Below are 22,407 nucleotides of genomic sequence, written 5' to 3'. Positions count from 1 at the left end.
GGGAGGAGGTGAAAGGAACTCTTGTAGGTAATAGCCCGCTATCAGCGTGGAAGGCCGAGACATGTAAAACACCACTGCCCTAAGATGGAATGCGAGTTTGCAGAATTCTGCAAATAGATGGTACTCTTGGGGGCAGGATAAAAATAAAATCACCTACTGTCCCTATAAAAGTGGGAAGGAGGTGCCTAAGGGGGATTGTGAATACTATCTTGGGATATTCATTGAAGCCCCACTGGAGACTCCTGGAAGAAAAAGCAGAGCTAGAATGCATCCATGGGGAGAAGAGTCTCTATCCAATAGCAGAGCTAACCCTATAGGTAAAGGGGAAGTTTAGGCAGAAGCAGGTGGGAGTAATGGAGAGGCTACCCCATTTGGTCATAGTAGGTGCGGATTGGAGCCCTTTCACCTATAGAAAGAAAGCAGGCAGCTGGGGCTCTATATGGGTAAAACAAGAGCAAATGAGGAAGAAGGGCCCGAGTTAATAGAATCAGACACCGAAGATGGAATGATACAAGTCAGGAGGAAAACAGAACCACTCCAGGGGAAGACAAGGAGAAAAAGGGAAAAGGTAGAACTAGGCTTGGGGGAGAAGAGCAGCCCAAGCTCAGTCCCAGGAGTTGGATGATTCCGAGAACCTACGCTGCAGGAAGGGTGAGGATGGTCGGAACCCAGAGGTCAGTTTGTGGGACTGGGAGAACCAGAGGCCTTAGGGAGGAGGAGAACAAGGGACCACAGCAGTTCCTACCCCAAGACAAGGGGGAAGATGATAAGGAGAATGGGCCTACAGGTTTTCAGTGGTGTGAAGATCTGTGAGCTGAGATTGAATTATGGGGATGTCCTCCACCCTTAAAACATGATTTATGGGTGGAGGATGGAAGGACCCAGAAAGGGGACCCTACAAGACCACTCTGGGTGCAAACTAGAGTATAAAGAAGCAAGTGCCTCCTACAAGGAGGGAGGGAGCGAGCAAGGGAAAAAAACACACGTTGGTGAGGTGTGTGATAAAATACTGAGGTCTAATACATGGGTCAGCACTCTGATCTCCGTAGCCTCAATTAGTTTCCCCAGTGATGGTTGATTGAGGAAATAGGGAGGAATTAGCTAATCAGAGAGGGCGGCTGGGTGAGTTAAGGAACTAATTGGCCATCAGCTGACTAGTTTGTTAAAAGGAAGGAAAGAAGTGTTAGGAAGGGGGGGAGAACAGGGCTAGCTGTGCCCAGACTGAAAGAAATTTCAAGGAGGAGAGATCTCTTTTCCTCACAGGACTGTGACAAACAGGGGCTGAAGATAAAAGGATCATAAGTATTAGAATAGTTGTTTAGTATTGTACAAATGGCAGTGCAGGGGACTTGAATAAATGATAGGAAGTGGACACTAAAAGAAGAGAGTCTGAGCTGTTTTTGCAGTGTTCAAGGATGGGCTGGGGGAAATACGCTCTATTACAAAGGATACAAGGAGTAATATACAAAAATAATTTGTAAATAAGTCCAAAAATTGTGACAAGTAAAAACAGTAAGTACATTACGAACAACCTGACAGCATATCATCATACAATGATATGACACACTAAAACAACAGTTATTTATATCTATTCTACTTTGGCCAGCACAAATCATTAACTGATTTGAACCCTTTTTATTCCAGGTGTACTTTAGTTTGAATGATTATTGCACTCCATGAGTATTAATTAATCATGGCTTATTTGCCTCTTACCTTGAAAGAGACATGTTGTTCCATGTGACGTAGGAGCTGTGGCTTTTGAGCTGCAGTATAGTCACACACTGTACATTTAAACTGCTTTCCTAAAACAGAAATGGAAAATGTGTTCAAATAGCTTTCTGTATTTAAATATGAAGAGGCAATCTATCAATGATATTTCATTATAAAGATGATTCTCAACAGAGTAAGGACAACCAAATATTGTAAACTTATCTATTAGAATTTAGTATCAATAGAGAGCCAAGTTTTGCAAAATTCTGGTCAAATAGGGCTGAACAGAATAGGACAGAATGAGCCTTTGCCTGCTATTTTTAATTACAAGTGTTAAACAGTGGATATATTACTTGGGATAGCCATTGGGGAAAGAACACGCTTTATCTTAAATGGCCAGTGCACATCATTGCGGCTTTGCAAAAATATAGCTGCAAGCACATTTATTTGGTTGTAAATAACGTAGTTCTTAAAAGACAGATGTTCAGACATGCCTGTTGCAGGTGTTTGTTCCATCTCTGTCCCAATCTTCCAAATGTTATGACTCATGTACATTTTTATATTTTTGACACTCACTGGATTTATTTTTAGAATACTATAAATTATTGCGGCTGGTCTTCGACAAATGATTTTTATTGGCGTGTTTACTACGATCTTAAAATAATGACTCAAACAGTCTTGAAAGGGATCCTTGTAAATAAAGACAAAAAACCCCAAAAGCGGCCAAACAGAAATAAGCAAAATAAATATAAAATAGTATGTTAACATGCCAAGCGGTACTGAGACTTTGTGCTCAGACCTTTCACTTCTGTACGCCCGGGTTCAATGTGTGACTGAGGAAAAAAACTATAGTGAATGTGATTTTTTTAACCTTACCTTGCCAGTCTGTGTTCAAAAGGAGCCCATAACTAAAAGACTAGGAGTGTTGTAGGCAGACTGGAAAAATATCTATTACCTAGAAACTAGGGACATGTAAAAGTGTTATCTGGTCACCATATTACCTAGTCACTTAGATGACAGCAACTTCAAGCTATTGCTGATGCCTAGAAAACAAGTGAGTTATCTTGGAGGCATCTACCATGTACTTGTGTTTCTAGTGACCAAAAAGATATAATTTCGCTGTCACCCATTTGGAACACTGGAGAATGTAGTCATGGATTGACGTAGCCTGAATTTCAATGATTGTAAGCTGAAGTAATGCAAATTCAGACTACAAATCAGGCACAACATTTTTAACAGTAGCTGTAATTAACTACAGTATTGGAATTATTTAGTTAGGAACAATGATGGTCAATTCGAATTTCAATCCTGTTCTCCAAAGTGCTTGCAACCCTTCCCATCTTGGCATCATCCACAAATTTTATAAGCACACTCTCCACTCCACTATCCAAATCATTAATGAAAATATTGAATCTATGAGTCTACGAAGTAGGGGCATTCTGAAGGGGATCGAGATAGTCAAATGTGGGAACAATGTATTTCATGATGACCCTATTCACCAATGGGACTGAAATCTCTCTTACATTTCAAGGAGAGGATCTCTTGTTTGAGGCTTTTTAAAGCTAGGAAGTGCTATGCTGGAACTCTCAAACTCATTCTATCTCAACCCTATCTCCCCACCATTCACTTCCCCCCCCCAAAAAACATTTGCTTGTTTTCTCTCTTTTTTTATGCTCTCCTTCCTCTTGATTTGAAAACAAATATTCTCCTTCTTTCCTCTCATTCTCTCTTCTCATGTTCTTCTCTATTCCTCCATTCTTCATCTTCCTCCCTTAGTTATGAGTTCAGACACCATAAGTATGGGGAATATTAAAATGCGGAGCGAGAGCGACGGAGAGATCTTCCTACTTCCAGGATTTCCATACCACAGAGCTTTATTTGTCCAAACAATTTTAAATGCTTGTTAGAAAAGCGTCAAAACTAAAAGAACCAAGGCAAAAGTGGAAAAGGCAGATTCACTCCTGCTTGTCACGAAACAGGGCAGTTTCTTTAAATTTTTTATACTGAAAGTGACAGCTCCAATAAAAACAGCTAAGAAAAATCTTGAAATAATTTTTTGTTACCTAATTAAAATAATGAAAGTCAGGTTCTATGCTTCATTTCTAGTCATAAACTGTAATCAGCCTAGACGATTGAATTGTTTTCTGTCATAGCACTCTTGAGAGGAATAAAGCAGAGAAAAAAAACACACTATTTTCTAGTGGGTTAAACTGACCCTGCAGGGCTGTAGTTTGAACAAAAAAATGCCTGATTTCATAATCCAGGAAGACAGAAACAGTGAAGCAATTTTCAAACTCCCACCTGATTTCAATGGGACAGGATTTCACACATAGAATTTTGGAAAGGAACTAAAGAGGAAAAAGCAGGCAATGGAAAGGGAGGAGATCCAGATCTATTTACATCACTGAGAAACAGCAGCAGCTGGAAGAGCAAAGTCATCTCATATACTCCAGAGGAAGATGGCAGTCTGAGCCCTAACAATAAAGGCTACTGGGCACATATTTGTTTTTCCTGTACCTAGGGTTGCTAATTTTGGTTGGACATATTCCTAGAGGTTTCCTCACATGACATAATCTTTAATTCCTGGAGAGTAATCCTGGAGAGTTGGCAACCCTACCTGTAGCCAAGGCTTCAACTCAACCAGCTCGTGTGTTAAAAGTACACATCACCTAGTCTATGCTACAATTTTGGAAGATGTTAGTAAAAACACCTTAGCTAACGTGTCCTAACACCACACCTTTATAAATTAGTCTAGGCAAAGCCTGTGCGACTATAGCCCTATTCTCATTATGGTCAAGTTTGAGTCAAGTTAAGGTCCTCCCAGTCTATAAAGTAGCACAACAATCACTTATTTGCACACATGAAATAGATCAGACATTGAACTGCCTGATTTACAAACACAAATAACGTTTTCATGTCCAAATTTTATTATCTCCACATGAAAATAATTATACATGAAAATCTGTGAATGAAAACGCAAACGGTAGTTTTTTTAAAATTAAGCCGTAAGAGCAAAAGACAAAATAAGATTTTACTAGATTTTCATAGTAAAACCTACCCTTACCTAATAGCTGGTAATACTAAGTATGAGCATGCAGTCAAAAACATAAGATGCTTCTTTGTAAATGACATCCCAAAATTTCCTTTTGACTCAATTATATAAACAACAAATCAAAGAAACACAATTCAGCATAGGACAGTTAATTTATTAGTTATTCATTTTATTCCAAAATACAGCCATACTACATCATTTAGACTGACTCATTATTGTGCTAGTGTTAATCCGGTTAGAGCCCTGCAACCTGACTCCAACTCAACTGGACCTGACTACAAGTGTTGGGTTCAGATCAGGTATGAAAACAACCTAACCCTCTCAGGTTGAGTAACCTCTGAACACCTCCTATTATCCTGCGGTGTTGGTGCGGAGTTGGCATGCCCCGCTCCTGCTTGCTACCACCATCTTGCTATGCTGTATGCACTGCAAAATGTGTGCGCCAACGAGTGATAGAACCTCTCACTCTGCAGTGCACACAGTGCAGAGAGGCATGACGGTGGCTGGCAGGAACGGAGCACAGAACCACCGCTGCACTGACCCCACAGGCAGGAGGCAGTCAGAGATGGATCACAGGCTTGGGGCCCTACCAGGATGAGCCCCAGAACGAGGTCGTGGCGCTGACCAAGTTTGCGGGGCAAGTGGCAGGTTTGGGTCGGGTCAGTTCCAAAACGACTTGGCATTCTCAGGTCAGGTTGGCTGTGCTTGGATTTGGGTCAGGCTTGAAAAGTAGGTCCTCTGGATCAAATTACATTGGGACTACTGGAAAGTACAATTATTTATTGAATTATTATTATTTTAGGAAAATAGCAATTGGGAGTGATTTAGTGATTCTAGTGAATATTACAATAATTACATGTGCCCACAACATTTCTGTTTACATCTTCTTATTTTGGTTTCATTGGGACATTGGGATAAACCATAATTTGAAATATAAATCCTCTATTGTGAAGTATACAGTGAAATGAAAATCTAATTTCAAAATAAATCATCAAAATGTGATGGAAAGGGAGATCGCAAAAGAGTAGAAGTATTAGAAGACAATGCTAGTGCATTAACAAAAATGTATGCAAATGCAACAGAAGAACGTAACTTCATATAAAGAAAGATTATGGTTCTGATCCTGCAATTCTTCCATTTGCCAAACTCCCACTGATATCAGCAGGAGCTCTGCATATGGAATTTTATATCTAAAGGATAAGAAGCCAAACGAGCATTTTAGAAGATCGAATCTTTGGTAGTTAGCTGTCTCTCCATTTATACAAATTAATCATGAGACATCTTCAATGGCTTCATGCAACAGACATGGCAATTTCCTGCCATATCCTTGGGAGATCTTATTGAATTCAGTTTAAGTATCTTTACGATCTACTGTATTAAGCGAATGGTTTATATATCAGTGTGGACTGGGATTTTACGTAACCTCTCAAGGGGGGAGATGCAACACATGGGAGACCTGGGAATTCAGAGGACTATATTGAACCATGTGCCAGAGAAGAATGGACTCCTGGAACAAAAAGTGTTAAGTGTTTTTCCTGGAGAATATCTAGTGGGAGGTGAATGCAAATTTCCCATGTCGGGTTAGGTAAAAACCCAGCCTTTTGAAGCTATGCCCTCAGGAGTGGGCCTTTGTCTCATCACCTGTTACATGAGACCAAGATCAAAAACCCAAGCTGTATAAAGGAAAGACTGAACTATTCATGGTGGGTCTGGTTCTGAATCTGAGACAGTTATGAACTTATAACCACAGGGAAACCCAGTTATGGTTTTGAAGGACTGATGTACCAGAGCTTTAGGTTAGAGTTGGGTGACCTCTGGAAAGTTTTTTAGAAAGCATTACATTCTTTGATTGTTTTTAATATGTCTTCTCTGTAATGTTTTTCACCTTAAGAATATATGTGCTAGCTTAGAAAGAGCTGTATGGTAACTTATAACTGTTGGAAATTACGTTGTTCGTAGCCTCGGGAGGGAAAGCAAAGCACAGATACTTGCCTGTTAGACAGTCTGGATTGTTGAGAATATTGTCATGTAGGCTGGGAACTCTGCAAACTGGAAAAGCCCCAGTCAGGAAGGACAGAGACGAAGGTCTGTGCTCAAGAGAGGTGATGGCTGAGGAACTGGGAGCCTAGAGTGGATGCCCTTAAGGAACTACGGAGGAGAAATACAGGTGTAGTTGCCCTAAACCGTGACACTCCATATTTCAAAATTTTATTTGTGAGTAAAGAAAATCTGATATATTCAGGCTCACTGATCACAGAAAAATTGCATTTCCACTAATGTGCTAAAATTTAGACAATATCTAGCACCCAAATGCATAAGCTTCAATCTGTCAAACATCCACTCACCATCAGCAGTATGGAGGAGTTTATGACTCTTCAAAGTGCCTTTTGATTTGAATTTTTTTCCACACATATCACACAGGTGCGTTTTCTCGGTGCTGTGGCGATTCATATGAGCTTTCAGATTACTCTTGCTGCGAGTGGCATATTCGCAAAGAGAACATTTGAATGGTTTGACACCTACCAACAAAGTTTAAAAAAATACATCACTTATGTTATAAAATTTCTAAATTGCATATTTGGGCTGGAGCTAGTGGGGGAAACGGAGTGGGCGATTACTGGAGAGAAGAATTGTTCCAACTGTATAAGCTACCTAGACAATAAGGCTAACATTTTCAAATTTGGATGCCTACATTTAGGAAGCTAAATTTATAGTTAGATTCAGTAAGCGGATAAGTGGCCTGATTTTCAGAGATGCTGAGTCCATACAACACCTATTGACTTAACTGGAAGTACTGGGTGCTCAGTATCTCAGAAATTTAGACCACTTATTTAGGTGTCTGTGTGTGGATTCAGGTGCCTAATATACGCATGAGAGTTTGAACATTTTGGCCTGGAGACTTATTTTCTGCTCACTTTGTTATTTCAAGATGGATTTCTCCCACACACCCTCTTCTTCCACAAGTTAGGGTGGATGGTTTCCAACTTTCTGGCAGACAGAGCCTTTGTGGGTTAAAGCACACTAGGCTGATGAGAGGTAGGAACTGCAGTTCACAAGGACCAGGCATATCAGCTCATCATTAAGGCAGGGATGGGGACCTACAGTGCTAGTATAAATGCCTGAAATACTGTTATGAGTCTAGTATTTGGGAACCAGCATACTAGCTGGTCAGCCAGTATTCAGCGCATTATACCCTTTATACAGGAAGTAACAAATATGGTATAGGAAAAACACTCCACTTCTAGGTCACAATCAGATGCTGACACATGATTTATTAACAGACTGAAGACACTAAAAGCGTAGAATGGCTACCATCCACCACTTAGTGAATTAACTTATCAGTCTGAGGATGAGCCAGCTTTCTCCAGACCCAGCTCTATCCGCAGTCTTAAGATTTGTAATGTGGACACACCAGCAGCATTTTTTCATCATTTTCCTTCTTCACTGTACTCATCTTACACACTCGCCATCTTATTCATTGACTTACGTAATGATTAACATTCACAAATGCAAATGAATTTCAATTGTTTTATTCATACATTTTCATTTCATGTTTTTCTGGACATGTGAATGGAGTGAATTTATTCTTGAAGAATGACTGCAAATCATTGGCTTTATTTTGACTATAATATGAATTTAGTTCATCCTTTCTTATTCAGATTTATTTGAGTAGGCAACACTTTATGGATTTACAGCAATTCATTCATTCATAAACAAAGAGGGATCAGAAACAAGTTCTGCATTACTTATGACTTGTTTATTGACATGGGGAATCACAAGACAAGTAGTTCGGTAGGAACTGGAACCCAACAAACAGGTTTATTGAACTTTTACTTTAACTTAAAATAGAAAAACTTTATTAAGAGACAGCAGGAAACTTCAAATTCTCCTACAGCACTGGCTTGTGTACAGAGCACTAGACAAATATGAAAAGGGGAGGGATAGCTCAGTGGTTTGAGCATTGGCCTGCTAAACCCAGGATTGTGAGTTCAATCCTTGAGGGGGTCATTTAGGGATCTGGGGCAAAAATTGGGGATTGGCCCTGCTTTGAGCAGGGGATTGGACTAAAAGACCTCCTGGTCCCTGCCAACCCTGATAGTCTATTACAGTGTTCGTGGTTAAACTTATTTTTTGTGGACTCCAGTGGCGCAATTGGTTAGTGCACCAGTTTTGGAGGGAGGGATAGCTCAGTGGTTTGAGCATTGGCCTGCTAAACCCAGGCTTGTGAGTTCAATCCTTGAAAGAGTCATTTAGGAATCTGGGCCAAAAATTGGCGATTGGTCCTGCTTTCAGCAGGGGGTTGGATTAGATGATCTCCTGAGGTCCCTTCCAACCCTGATATTCTATGAGGATGGAAATGTCATTCGCTTTCAATTTATTATTTACTATATTAATTAAGGGACCAAGCAAGGAATATAAAATATATAAATAAATAATGTGGATTAAAGTTTAAAATTGAACATCATTACCTTCATGAGCCCAAATATGACGCTGAAGGTCTGATCCATTCTTCATAAAATAGAAATCACAATAGGGACATTTCACAGCTCGTTTTCCAATTAATCCTTTCAACTGAACCCTCCTGCCTAGAATCTCTGAGATGGTGCTCATTGAGACCTCTGGAAAAAATATGCACAAAAACAAGGCATTCCAGACAGGCATGCACAGAATTTGCTCTGAGACATATTATATAAAATAAAATATTGCAGATCTAGATTGTTCCTACTTGTACCTTTTTTTTTTTTTTTTAAACTTTCCACATGACAAGGCCAGCTCAAAGAAAACAGCCTTATTAATTTATGTATGTTTCCTGCATTAAACACGGACTTATTCACTGTGTATCCCCGCAATAACTTACTGCTTCATTGTCAAATTAGAGCCTGCGTGCGCCACTAGGTCAGAAGTCATTTTCCAGCTATGAATATTCTCAGCACACCAATAAGTAACAAGGCAACATTTATATGCAAATATTTATAATTTTCAATGTCTTTGAACAGGTTTACAACATTTGTCAAAGGGTTCACTTAAGATTTTCAGAAGTGCTGATCACCTGCAGCTTCTCTACACTTAAGTTTGAGTTGTAGTCATTCAACCCCTCTGAAAATCTGGTCTTTCATTTAAAAGGAAAAAACGAATAGCCTAATACTCTAGAAATGTCAAAATAGCTTTAAATAGTTAGGCTTTATGATTTAAAAAATTACCTAACCGCACATGCTAAGAGACATTACCTAATGTTCTTTAAAAGTTCCAATTATCAATGCTGGACTTTCAATACTTTCCTACTACATGGCACTAAATTATAATAGTTAAATGTTGTGTGTATATGACTCTTATTGTGATCAGAAACTTTAAGCATTGAGAACAGGTGGAATCCTAAAGAATCTAAAATGGAATCCTAGCCTCAGTGACGTCAGTCGGGCCTGGATTTTACACCTCTTGTCCAGAAACGTGGAACAAGCAGAAGTGCTGGCTGGTGAAGCAAAAGCATCAGGTTTTCTGCTTGCTGAACAAGAAAAACAGTGAAGACTGAGAGCAGGTTGGCTGACATCAGAGTCATAGGGGAGGGAGAAGCGGTCAGAAATATTACTTTATGATAAATAAGAAATGGTTTTGGTTTAAATTAATTTTTGATAAGTTCTTCTAAAACTCAAATTCTCTGAACATTATCTTGTTTTGCCTGTCATCTTTATTCTCTTGCCTCTGCATTTTTAAAAACAATTGCATTCACTCAGTTCCAGCACTTGTCACTTTATGCTATCAGGACATTTAACACCCCTTAATGTCAATTTTGTTTTGAATGGTAATATGCTTGCGATAAAAGAATAATAATAATCCCTGATGACCACAAAGAGAGGATACCTGGGAAAGTGTTATTCAAATATTTTTCTTTTAAAATCTAATTACAAATAGCCTTTTATTGTATATTAGCTTGCAAAGGTTCTGTGTATCTTAGACATAACGTTTCTTTAAATATATCACTGAAGTGTCTCTATTAAACATGCTGTAATTTTTGCAAAGTTCTGATAGAATACACTCTTCATCTAAGGAAAAAAATTATAGGCCTTAAAATACTAAGATTTTTATTAGTTAAGTATGCAGCACTGGGCTAGCCGTTTACAGAATGTTTCCTGACCAACCAGCTCATCCTCCAGTACACACATAAGCAAAACGATTCAGAAAATAAACAATGACTATGTTTTCAAGCAATTGGGATGGCTTGTACTAATGTATATAGTATACTACTTAAGAAAACAATTGTATATTTGTCTACAATAATTTGTATATATATTTGTTATACCCTTTCCCCTCACCCTTCATGCTTCTTTGTCTTTCTTTTCACCATGACCGCATCAGGGTAGGAATGATGGGTCAAACTGACATTCAGTGGGACCTGGGTGCTTTTGAAAATGTTACCCACTCCATGTCTCATCACATGTTTGCACCAGTTAGCACATTTGGTCCCCATTTCTGATTGGGAGCTTCTGGGCACCATCCACAATACAAATTAACAACAGTAATACAGAGCATGTGGTGCTGATATGACTCAGAGGTAGGGAAAATCTTGCAGTGATTATTGTTGAAAGTAAGCATCCCGTATTGACTACTATCAGTAGGATTACACTGGACTATGGCCTGACCTGTTGTGCTGTATTTCAGACAGTTATGCTTAAACTAGCTGGTTCCCCCAACCACACACACACTAGAGGCTTGGCCATGACCAGCTAACATGTTATTAAAAGGTGTTCAACAATGTCTATGCTGGGGTGCTAAGCAGTGTTTAAAGATGTGTAAATAAAAATGTGTCAGCTAAGATTTTTTTTTTTAAATGTACCTATTTACAAAGTTTAGACAGGGCCACTGTGATTCATCCTTTTTTATATCAGGGCCCTTTTTGGCTTGAACAGTAGATATTACTGAATAATAAATATCCCTTGATGTATAAATAGAATAGACACTAGCATGCAGAATTGTCAAAGCGTATCACCATGAAAAGCTAGATTTTTATTTAACAGACAAGAAGGGCTGGATCCTGCAAGGTGGTGAGCACTCAGAACCCAATCCAACAGTGGCATTTAAGCACACAAATGGTTTAATTTACTTTGATGGGACAATTCAGATGCTTAAGTGCTATGCTGAATCAGGGACAAAGGACTCACCATGTTGCAGTGTAAAGTCCATAAATATCACACAACATGCCCTTTTACTGTGTCCCCACTCCACAAACTAGTGTATTGTATGTTTACAATCCAATCCCTAAAGATCTGAAAACTCTACTGAAGTTCTAACTGAACTAATTTAGAATAAGATGTAATTTTTTTACACAGAGCAATCGTGTTATATTGCTTACTCCAGGACAGTCTTCCTCTGTTGTACTAGATATAGAAATGTTATTGTGGTGTGTCTTACCAGGGTGATTTGTCTTGATATGTGATTTTATAAGTCGATCTTCAGAAAATGACTTCTCACACACAGGACAGGAATAACTCTTTTTGTCCTTAAAGAAAAGGAAGAGATTACATTAGGAGTTCACTGGGCTGATTACTACACTCATTACACATTGAATCATATATGGCTCCCAACAAAGTTACAACCAAAATGCTCAGATGTGAATCTCACTGAGCATTATGAATAGCTAATGCCATTATTATAATGAAATATAATGAAGGGGTAATATAAAAGTATTCTAAAAACCCTATGTCGTTAATCCTGGGATGATTTAGTGCTTTGATTTGTAGCACATGGGGAAAATGTTAAATAAATTAAAGCATTCTGATCTACCTAGCTCTTTACAGAATTGGGAGGTGAAATATTACTGTACAAGTCACAAATCAGAAGGAAAGATGAAGGGTTTGATGTGAGGAGGAGTATTCAATTTTTTCATCATTTGATCAAGCCATCCTTTCTACCACAGTTCCGTGGGACTTTGCTAGAACATAAGGTGATTATGGCAGATTTCATTAGAAAACCAGGGTCTATGGTTTCTAAATGCCAGATAAATATTCAGCACTAAATACAAATACATGATTATTATTGAACTGTTTCAAATTTAAAAAAATTGTCAGAGTTTCATAAGTGTTACTTATAAAAACATTATTGATGCTATAGGTCAAATGGAATTAGGAAGAGTGCTAGCAAGATCTATGTTGTCTTTTACATAAGTAACATTATTATTATTTTTTATTACTGTAACACTAGACACCCCAACTAAGACTGGGACCCTTTTGTGCTAGGTATTGCATAAACACACAGTAAGAGATTGTTCTTGCCCATGTTCCAGGGGACATAAACAAATGCTTAAGTGCTTTAATAAATCAGGGTACATATCATGAGTTTATCTTCACTAATAAAAACATACACCATTATAAACAAATTGTTGGACAACCCTCAGCTGTCAATAGTTGCATAGCATTTTTCATTTGTGAGGTGGAGAGGAATTTTGGAAGGGATCTTAGCTGCACTTTATCCCCATGGAACGCTCTATAAAGTGGATCCGCAAGCAGAGCTGGAAACTCGCTAACCCTTCTTGCTGAAGTGATGGTCACCAGGAAAGCAGGTTTGAGAAAGAATAAAAATAGTAAAATGAGCAGTCCTTTGTGGGTTCCAAGAGAGATGCCAGTCATGATGGAGGTGACTCTCGAACTGGTGGGTAAGCATGGATCAGGCCTTTGATTGTGGGGAGTGAAAATAGCGTGAAGCCTGGAAAGATAACATACCAACATTGCACACAGAACTAACACTTAATTGAACAGACGGTCTTCCTGTTAGCTTCAAATGAAGAAACTAGTCCAGGATATGAAGGATAAGGCCTGCTAAGTATCCAAGATGGAGAATCTTTCCTATTTCACCCTAGAAAGGAGTCTGGTGGATGATTTCCTCCTTTCTTTTGGAATGTCTTGAATGCCAGACTTAGTTGACTGAACCTGAAAAGCCTTCTCCAGGGATAGGGGCATTAGACAGCCTTCCTACCTTCGTGAGTTCAGGCAATGCCCATGCTGAACAGGCATCCTCTTTTCTTTTTCTTCAACTTAAGAAAAGCTAATTAACTGACAATCGAAGAAAAACACAAATATTCCCCAAATGGCAAAAGAAAGCATTAAGGATACTGCATACAACCTGAGCATGCTGTACCTCTGGTAGTTAGAAACTAAAGGTGGCTGGCAACACTCACGCTTTTACATCATCAAAAGCTTCCATAAGAGGAAAAGGAGGGAGGAGTGAATGGCCCCAGTGGACAATGTTCACTAGAAGATGTTGGAGACTTGCAGTGAAGGTGACATGATTTCACAAACGGAGAATATGCAGAGGCACCTCAAAGAACTATTAATTTGAGGGGTGGAGATGAGAGCAAGAGGGAGTGACATAGCCCCATTAGACCCCAATCTGCCACAAATGACTTTGCAACACCAGACTTCACACGATCTAAAATGATAGACATTAGTATGTTAACTTTTAATACAAATATTAGTGTGGAATTGTACCTTTCCAAATGCTGGATTCCTTTTCAGCAGTGTTTTTCAAACTGGGGGTTCCAATCCAAAAGGAGGACTATCGTAGAGGAATCATGAGAGCGGTGGCTTCTGGCCGGGTGCCCAGCTATGAAAGCAGTACCACCGCCAGCAGCAGTGCAGAAGTAAAGATGGGGTGGTATGGGGGGAGGGAGGGGATTCTCACTTTTTGAGGGGGGTTGTAATAGCCTGAAACATTTTCAAGGGGGGGGGGTCCCAGCAAAAAAAGTTTGAGAACCCCCTGCTTTTCAGTGTTTGTATTTAGAGTTTTTAAAACATATGCAATGCTAAGGTTATTCTGACCTAGTGGTTGTTCAGTGGCCTATGTTAAATGAATTGGTGGATCTCAATTTATTCCTGAATCTCACCACAATATCCTATCAGACATAATGTTTAAACAAAAAAATAAAATATATATATTAATTAACAGCATTGGGCTATTGAGCTTTTTTTCCGGTTCATTGTACTGTTAAGTATTTTCAGAGGTGTCTGGAGCATTTAGATAGACTTCTAAAATAAGCCTAAATAAATTGAAAAACTCATCAGGAATTACTTTCAAAGAAATGTTATATTCATAACAGAAAGAAATAATAAGGATATTAAAGTTAAGTGGGAAAACATACCCACTAATATCAGCGCACAAATGGTTGTACTCATATCTGTTTTTCCAGGTCTGAGGAACATATGAGTCCAAAATTATCAAAACTGGTTGCCTAAAGTTAGGCACGTAAATAAGTACTCTGATTTATAAGAGGTGTTGGGCACCCGCAGCTCCCATTAAATTTAGGTATCTAAATTTAGGCCCCAAGTTTGAAAATGGCGGCCACGGCACATTTCACTCTTGTTTTGCTTTGTGTCACAAAGGGAACATTCTTCTGATGTAGTTTTTGGTAGGTAAATACTGTATTAAGTTGAGTTATATGAACTCATATAGATATTTCTGGGCCTATAAACACAGAGGTGTTTGTACAGAACATACAGAGACACATATACTTTACACAAGTTTACAAATACACACCTATATATCTGACAGAGAATCTTATTTTCAAATGACCAGTAAATACATGCAGAGCTTCAGTACCAACAAGATTATTTTTCAGGATGACTGATTTTAACATCAAAGCCTTTCAAAAAAGATGTAGTCAAAATCTATTTCCTTGGGCAGTTAGAAAGTCATCTTTACTAAGTTCTATAATATATGCTCTTCAAAAACCGTGTTCTTTGTAGTCTCACACAGAGATTGCACTTCTCAGAACACAGTGCCTTCAAAGTACGGCTTGTCAACCTCCATAATCCTATGGAGTGCATCCAGCTGAAGCTGAAAGAGTTTCACAGGGTTGCATCATCTAGTTCTGAGTCTAAGAATATTCCTGTCACTCTCCTTCTGAGAGCTTGTTACAGCACTAGTCCTTCAGAGTAACCCCATCACTCTCAGAGCCAGCCCTTAAGAACTCCTCTGTTACAAAATCAAGCATTTCAGAGCCTACCCAGGTCACAAATGCAGGGTCCCAAAGAGGGTCCCCATCACAGCTCTTGCTCTTCTGAGTGCCCTTGTCATGGATGATGACAAAGCTGTTAAAAGGACTTGGATGGAGGCTGTAATAAAGCCCCTACCATATTCACAACATCTGATTTTTTTCCCCCTTTTGTAAGAATAGAAGTAATTTATCCTATGCCTTATCAGTATACCTGCCTTTTAAATGCCTTTGAAGATTTTCTGAAGGACACAAAAAGGCGACGTGTTCTGAGAGATAGCTCTACCTTTGTTCTAGATTGGCAGCACAATCCAGCCAGCTACTTCAATTTCAAAATTACAACAGTTCCTGAGACTTAGACCAGGTCTACACTAAAAAAATAGGTCGACCCAGCTACATTGCTTAGGGGTGTGAAAAATCCACACCCCTGAATGACCTAGTTAAACTGACCTAACCCCAGTGTCAACAGCACTAGGTTGACAGAAGAATTCTATGTCTGCCTCTGTCACAGATTTCCCATATAATGCTAGGCAAGTTACTGTAACCAAAATTTTCACATCTAGCTATTAATTGTGTCCCCCTCACTTTCTGGAAGGACCCATTAACTGGATATTTACTTGTTTTTAAAGGTATGTGAGAGTGAGTGTTCCCCTTAGGCAGCAATGCCTGCAGATGTTCAATGCAATTAGAAATTGTGCTTTATTCAGAACGAGTTTTACTAAACATATTCATCTCAAGGAATTAATAAGAACTGGTATTTTTACCCTTGTAAAAAAATACTGATATTTGTAAAATACTGTATTAAACCAATTAGATATAAAGATGCATATGTCACGTGAGTACTAGTAATGGTCTTATTACAAATTCTGCACCTTGTCAATAAGAAAAATCCTATATTCCTTAGATGCTCATCAAATATTTCTTATGTAATTTAAAACCCTAGCTCATGATATTGAAATACACTTTGAACTCATGCTTGGGATACAAATAGGAACAACCTTATGTAGAAAATATTGTTCAGTGTATAGTAAAGAATTCAAGTAAAAGTATGAATCTTGGCAAACTGGCATGAACAAAGAAAACCTGCTTTCTGCTAACGCTGGCACCTGAAAAAGATCGCCAGTACTGATCTACACTACTTGGGTGCACACGCACAATTGGTGTCAAATCTGAATCCTCGCGGAGACAGATATCACTGGAACTTTCAAGAATTGTCAATATAAACCTGCACACTTGTTGCTAGCAACAACCACCATCTAACAAGGTGGATCTGAGGAGGGCACGACTGTTCTGAAGTGGGCCTCTCCTGAAGCTGTCAAATCAAGAGACTAACGTTGTACAAATGTCTGAAGTTAACTGAAGGTAGCAGCCTTGTGGGTCTCATACATGGAAACCTCTCTCTCACATGCCACAGAAGCTGCTTTAGCCCTGATGAAAGGTATTTTTCTAGTACCAACCCTCCACCTCAGGAGAAGAAATCACGTTTTACCAACAAGCAGGTCATCCTTCGAGACTCCTTATCTCAACATCCTTTTCCTCTCTGATCTCTCCTTAGCTGCAGGAACTACAAAAAAAATCAGTTACCAGGCAAGTAAAAGAAATACATTTGAAGCCTTGAGATGTTACCTGGTAGATAATGGCAGCCTGGCTAGATGCAGCAGGTGCCACCACAAGGGAATGAACAAGAGAAGTTGCTTACTTTATATAGTAACTAGAGTTCTTCAAGATGTGTGGTCCCTATCTGTATTCCACTGTGGGAGCATGTGCACTCCACGTGTGTGAGACCAGAAGACTTTTGCTAGCAGTGTCTGTTGGTTTGTGCCTGAGCCCTTCCTCTCCTCACACTCTGAACCGAAGATATCAGGGGCGGTGCAGACTGAGCACCTTGCCAGTTCCTTCTCTACTGTGTATCATATGCAAGGCTCTGAAGCAGAGGGGAAGAGGGCTGGTCATGGAATACAGGTAGGTGGGTAGGAACCACACATCTCGAAGAACTCCAGCTACTGTACAAGGTAAAAAGAAAAGGAGTACTTGTGGCACCTTAGAGACTAACCAATTTATTTGAGCATGAGCTTTCGTGAGCTACAGCTCACTTCATGCATCCGATGAAGTGAGCTGTAGCTCACGAAAGCTCATGCTCAAATAAATTGGTTAGTCTCTAAGGTGCCACAAGTACTCCTTTTCTTTTTGCGAATACAGACTAACATGGCTGTTACTCTGAAACCTGTACAAGGTAAGTAACTTCTCCTTCTTCACATGATGGTCCTTATTGTATTCCTCTGTGGGTGACTGTGAAGCAGTATTAATTGCAGAGGAGGGTGCACAGACCTCTATGGTATCAATACCTGGAGGACTGATGTAGTGAAAGATGTGTCAGCTGCAGAAGCTTGCACCAGGGTGTAATGTCATGCAAAGGTATGGATAGAACCCCATTTTGCTGCTTTACAGATGTCAGTAACAGAACATCTTGAAGGAAGGCTATCAAAGAGGCCTTGGCGGATGGTTGTCTGTTAACTCAAAACACAGCAGAATGAAGCCTGGAATCCACTTTGAAGGTCTCTGGGAAGAGACTGCTTCCCCTCTCATCCATTCAGCAAAGGATATAAACAGTCTAGGCAATTTCCTAAAAGATTTTGTTCTTTGTAGGTAGAATGCCAAAGCTTGAGGGACATCTAGAGCAGTGGTTCTCAAAGCTGGTCCGCCGCTTGTTCAGGGAAAGCCCCTGGCGAGCCAGAGCAGTTGGTTTACCTGCCGCATCCGCAGGTTCGGCAGATCGTGGCACCCACTGGCCGTAGTTCGCTGCTCCAGGCCAATGGGGGCTGTGGGAAGCGGTGCGGACCAAGGGATGTGCTGGCCGCCCCTCCCGCAGGCCCCATTGACTTGGAGCGGTGAACCGCGGCCAGTGGGAGCCGCGATCGGCCGAACCTGCGGATGCAGCAGGTAAACAAACTGCTCTGGCCCGCCAGGGGCTTTCCCTGAACAAGCAGCGGACTGACTTTGAGAACCACTGATCTAGAGAATGAAGTCTCCTATTCTCACTGGTGCAGTTTTGGGAAGAACACAGGTAAGTGAATTATTTGATTTAGATGGAAATCTGAGATTTCTTTAAAAAGAAAAGGAGTACTTGTGGCACCTTAGAGACTAACACATTTATTTGAGGATAAGCTTTTGTGAGCTACAGCTCACTTCATCGGACGCATGCAGTGGAAAATACAGTGGGGAGATTTTATATACACAGAGAACATGAAACAATGGGTGTTACCATACACACTGTAACCAGAGTGATCAGGTAAGATGAGCTATTACACGCAGGAGAGTGGAAGGGGTGGGGGGAGGAAACCTTTTGTAGTGATAATCAAGGTGGGCCATTTCCAGCAGTTGACAAGAACATGTGAGGAACAGCAGGGGGGGGAAATAAACATGGGGAAATAGTTTTACTTTGTGTAATGACACATCCACTCCCAGTCTGTATTCAAGCCTAAGTTAATTGTATCCAGTTTTCAAATTAATTCCAATTCAGCCGTCTCTCGTTTGAGTCTATTTTTGAACTTTTTTTGTTGAAGAATTGCCACTTTTAGGTCTGAAATTGAGTGACCAAGGAGGTTGAAGTGTTCTTCCACACAAAGATGGACTACAAGCCGTTAGGAACAGTATCCCCAATAATGTCACAGCAAACCTGGTGGCTGAAGTTTGTGACTTTGTCCTCACCCATAACTATTTCACATTTGGGGACAATGTATACCTTCAAATCAGCGGCACTGCTATGGGTACCCGCATGGCCCCACAGTATGCCAACATCTTTATGGCTGACTTAGAACAATGCTTCCTCAGCTCTCGTCCCCTAATGCCCCTACTCTACTTGTGCTACATTGATGACATCTTCATCATCTGGACCCATGGAAAAGAAGCCCTTGAGGAATTCCATCATGATTTCAACAATTTCCATCCCACCATCAACCTCAGCCTGGACCAGTCCACACAAGACATCCGCTTCCTGGACACTACGGTGCTAATAAACGATGGTCACATAAACACCACCCTATCCCGGAAACCTACTGACCGCTGTACTTACCTACATGCCTCCAGCTTTCATCCAGACCACACCACACGATCCATTGTCTACAGCCAAGCTCTACGATACAACCGCATTTGCTCCAATTCCTCAGAGAGAAACACCTACAAGATCTCTATCAAGCGTTCTTACAACTACAATACCCACCTGCTGAAGTGAAGAAACAGATTGACAGAGCCAGAAGAGTACCCAGAAGTCACCTACTATAGGACAGGCCTAACAAAGAAAATTACAGAACGCCACTAGCCGTCACCTTCAGCCCCCAACTAAAACCCCTCCAACGCATTATTAAGGATCTCCAACCTATCCTGAAGGATGACCCAACTCTCTCACAAATCTTGGGAGACAGGCCATCCTTGCCTACAGACAGCCCCCCAATCTGAAACAAATACTCACCAGCAACCACATACCACACAACAGAACCACTAACCCAGGAACCTATCCTTGCAACAAAGCCCGTTGCCAACTGTGCCCACATATCTATTCAGGGGACACCATCACAGGGCCTAATAACATCAGCCACACTATCAGAGGCTCGTTCACCTGCACATCCACCAATGTGATCTATGCCATCATGTGCCAGCAATGCCCCTCTGCCATGTACATTGGTCAAACTGGACAGTCTCTACGTAAAAGAATAAATGGACACAAATCAGATGTCAAGAATTATAAAATTCATAAACCAGTCGGAGAACACTTCAATCTCTCTGGTCACGAGATTACAGACATGAAAGTTGCGATATTACAACAAATAAACTTCAAATCCAGACTCCAGCGAGAGACTGCTGAATTGGAATTCATTTGCAAATTGGATACAATTAACTTAGGCTTGAATAGAGACTGGGAGTGGCTAAGTCATTATGCAAGGTAACCTATTTCCCCTTGTTTTTTCCTAACCCCCCACCTCAGACGTTCTTGTTAAACCCTGGATTTGTGCTGGAAATGGCCCAGTTTGATTATCAGACACATTGTAAGGAGAGTGATCACTTTAGATAAGCTATTACCAGCAGGAGAGTGGGGTGGGGGAGGTATTTTTTCATGCTTTGTGTGTATTAAAAGATTTTCTACACTTTCCACAGTATGCATCTGATGAAGTGAGCTGTAGCTCACGAAAGCTTATGCTCAAATAAATTGGTTAGTCTCTAAGGTGCCACACGTACTCCTTTTCTTTTTGCGAATACAGACTAACACTGCTGTTACTCTGAATCCTAATAAGCAGGCATCCATGATTAAGGTCTTCTCGGCTGGGGTGGGGAATGAAGGGAACCACACACACACGCTTGCTCCCCCACCAAGTCAGAGAAGCTCAAACTCTGGGGGGAAGCAAGACTAGTTTGTCCACACTGTCTGCTCAGTAAGTAAACCACCTGAAGCCAAGCCAGCAGGCAATGAAGGAGAAGTTTCACAAAGGATGTCACATATCTACAGGAAGAGATGTAACCTAGAAGGATGAGACATGAATGGACTGATATCTGTGGGCTCAGTTGGAGCTAAGTGACACATTCCTTTATTGGCTGGAACCTGTCCTGAGGAAAAAAAATGCATGGTGTCCCAATAAACTCTGTGGGAGCTAAAATGGACTTTTTTGTATTTAGAGAGACAAGGTGGATGAGGTAATATATTTTATTAGACTAACTTCTGTTGGTGGACTGGAAGGGACAAGCTTTTGAGCTTCACAGAGTTCTTCCTCCAGTCTGTAGAAGGTAACCAGTGTGTCACAGCTAAATACAAGGCAGGACTGATTGTTAAGTACAAGGAATTAACACATGTTGTAGGGGACCACTTAAAATGAAATGGGCAATTAACACCTTTACAGTCGTAGGACAAAGGAGGGTTAGCAGTAGCAGGGTGTTTTAAAATTGTTGTAATGAGCCATAAAACCAGTCTCTCTGTTCAGAGCTTGGTTTTGGTGTCTAGCCGAGTTATGAAGTTTAATTCACAGGCACATCTGGATAGATTACAACTCGGCAGCCCTCAAAGGTCGTTTTCTGAAGTTTCTTATGTGGAGGTGAGGGCTGGAAGGAGGAAGAGGGGGAATGTTAGGTTTGCTACATTGTACACTAGGCTGTTTTCTTGGTGGTTCATATCCCCTTTGGTTAAAATGTTTGAGGTGTTGGTCTCCATCTATAGGGCTGAGGCCTGTGGTACTTACTTTTTGGTGCTGAAGTGGAGACTCCCAGTGGACCAAGGGTTGCCCTTGAGTTTTTCAGTGAATCTAATGAGTTATGCGTCTTTTCACAGAACAGGTTGTCTCCCTCACAGGATTAATCTTCAACTGTAACTTGTACCTTCCCAGGGAACCCAGAGGATAGGAGCCATAAAGCCCTCCATATGACTATAGCTGTCACCATCGAGCAGAAGGCCATATCCACCACATCGACTGAGGCCTGCCGAGTGAGATATCACTGCAGTCATTGAAGAAGTTCTGTCACAAACTAAGGATGGTAGAAAGGAAGTGGAGAGGAAGCCAATCCATCCTGTCCCTTATACCTTCGATTTGGAGCACAAAGAGGAAAAGGGCCCAGGCATGGAATGATGGATGCTGCTGTTAGGATATAAATATTCAGGCCTGTCTGTAAAGACCTATACTCT

General features: G+C 40.5%; 1 protein-coding gene across 4 annotated transcripts in view; it reads right to left on the bottom strand.

Annotated features, from left to right (window-relative positions):
• ZFAT (zinc finger and AT-hook domain containing) overlaps nt 1–22,407 on the bottom strand; it is a 232,878-nt gene that overhangs the window by 50,302 nt on the left and 160,169 nt on the right. For all 4 annotated transcript variants that reach the window (XM_048841712.2, XM_075124919.1, XM_048841711.2 and 1 more), the window contains 4 exons: nt 12,170–12,257; nt 9,232–9,381; nt 7,108–7,281; nt 1,714–1,802 (listed from right to left, as the gene is read on the bottom strand). In XM_048841712.2, coding sequence (XP_048697669.1) covers nt 1,714–1,802; nt 7,108–7,281; nt 9,232–9,381; nt 12,170–12,257 — 501 coding nt within the window. The remainder of the gene's footprint in view (nt 1–1,713; nt 1,803–7,107; nt 7,282–9,231; nt 9,382–12,169; nt 12,258–22,407) is intronic.

The sequence above is a fragment of the Caretta caretta genome, chromosome 2, assembly GCF_965140235.1.
Source record: "Caretta caretta isolate rCarCar2 chromosome 2, rCarCar1.hap1, whole genome shotgun sequence".
In the NCBI taxonomy this organism is placed as follows: domain Eukaryota; kingdom Metazoa; phylum Chordata; order Testudines; family Cheloniidae; genus Caretta; species Caretta caretta.
The sequence above is the reverse complement of the archived record's forward strand: the minus strand, read 5'-3'. Positions and strand labels throughout refer to the sequence as shown.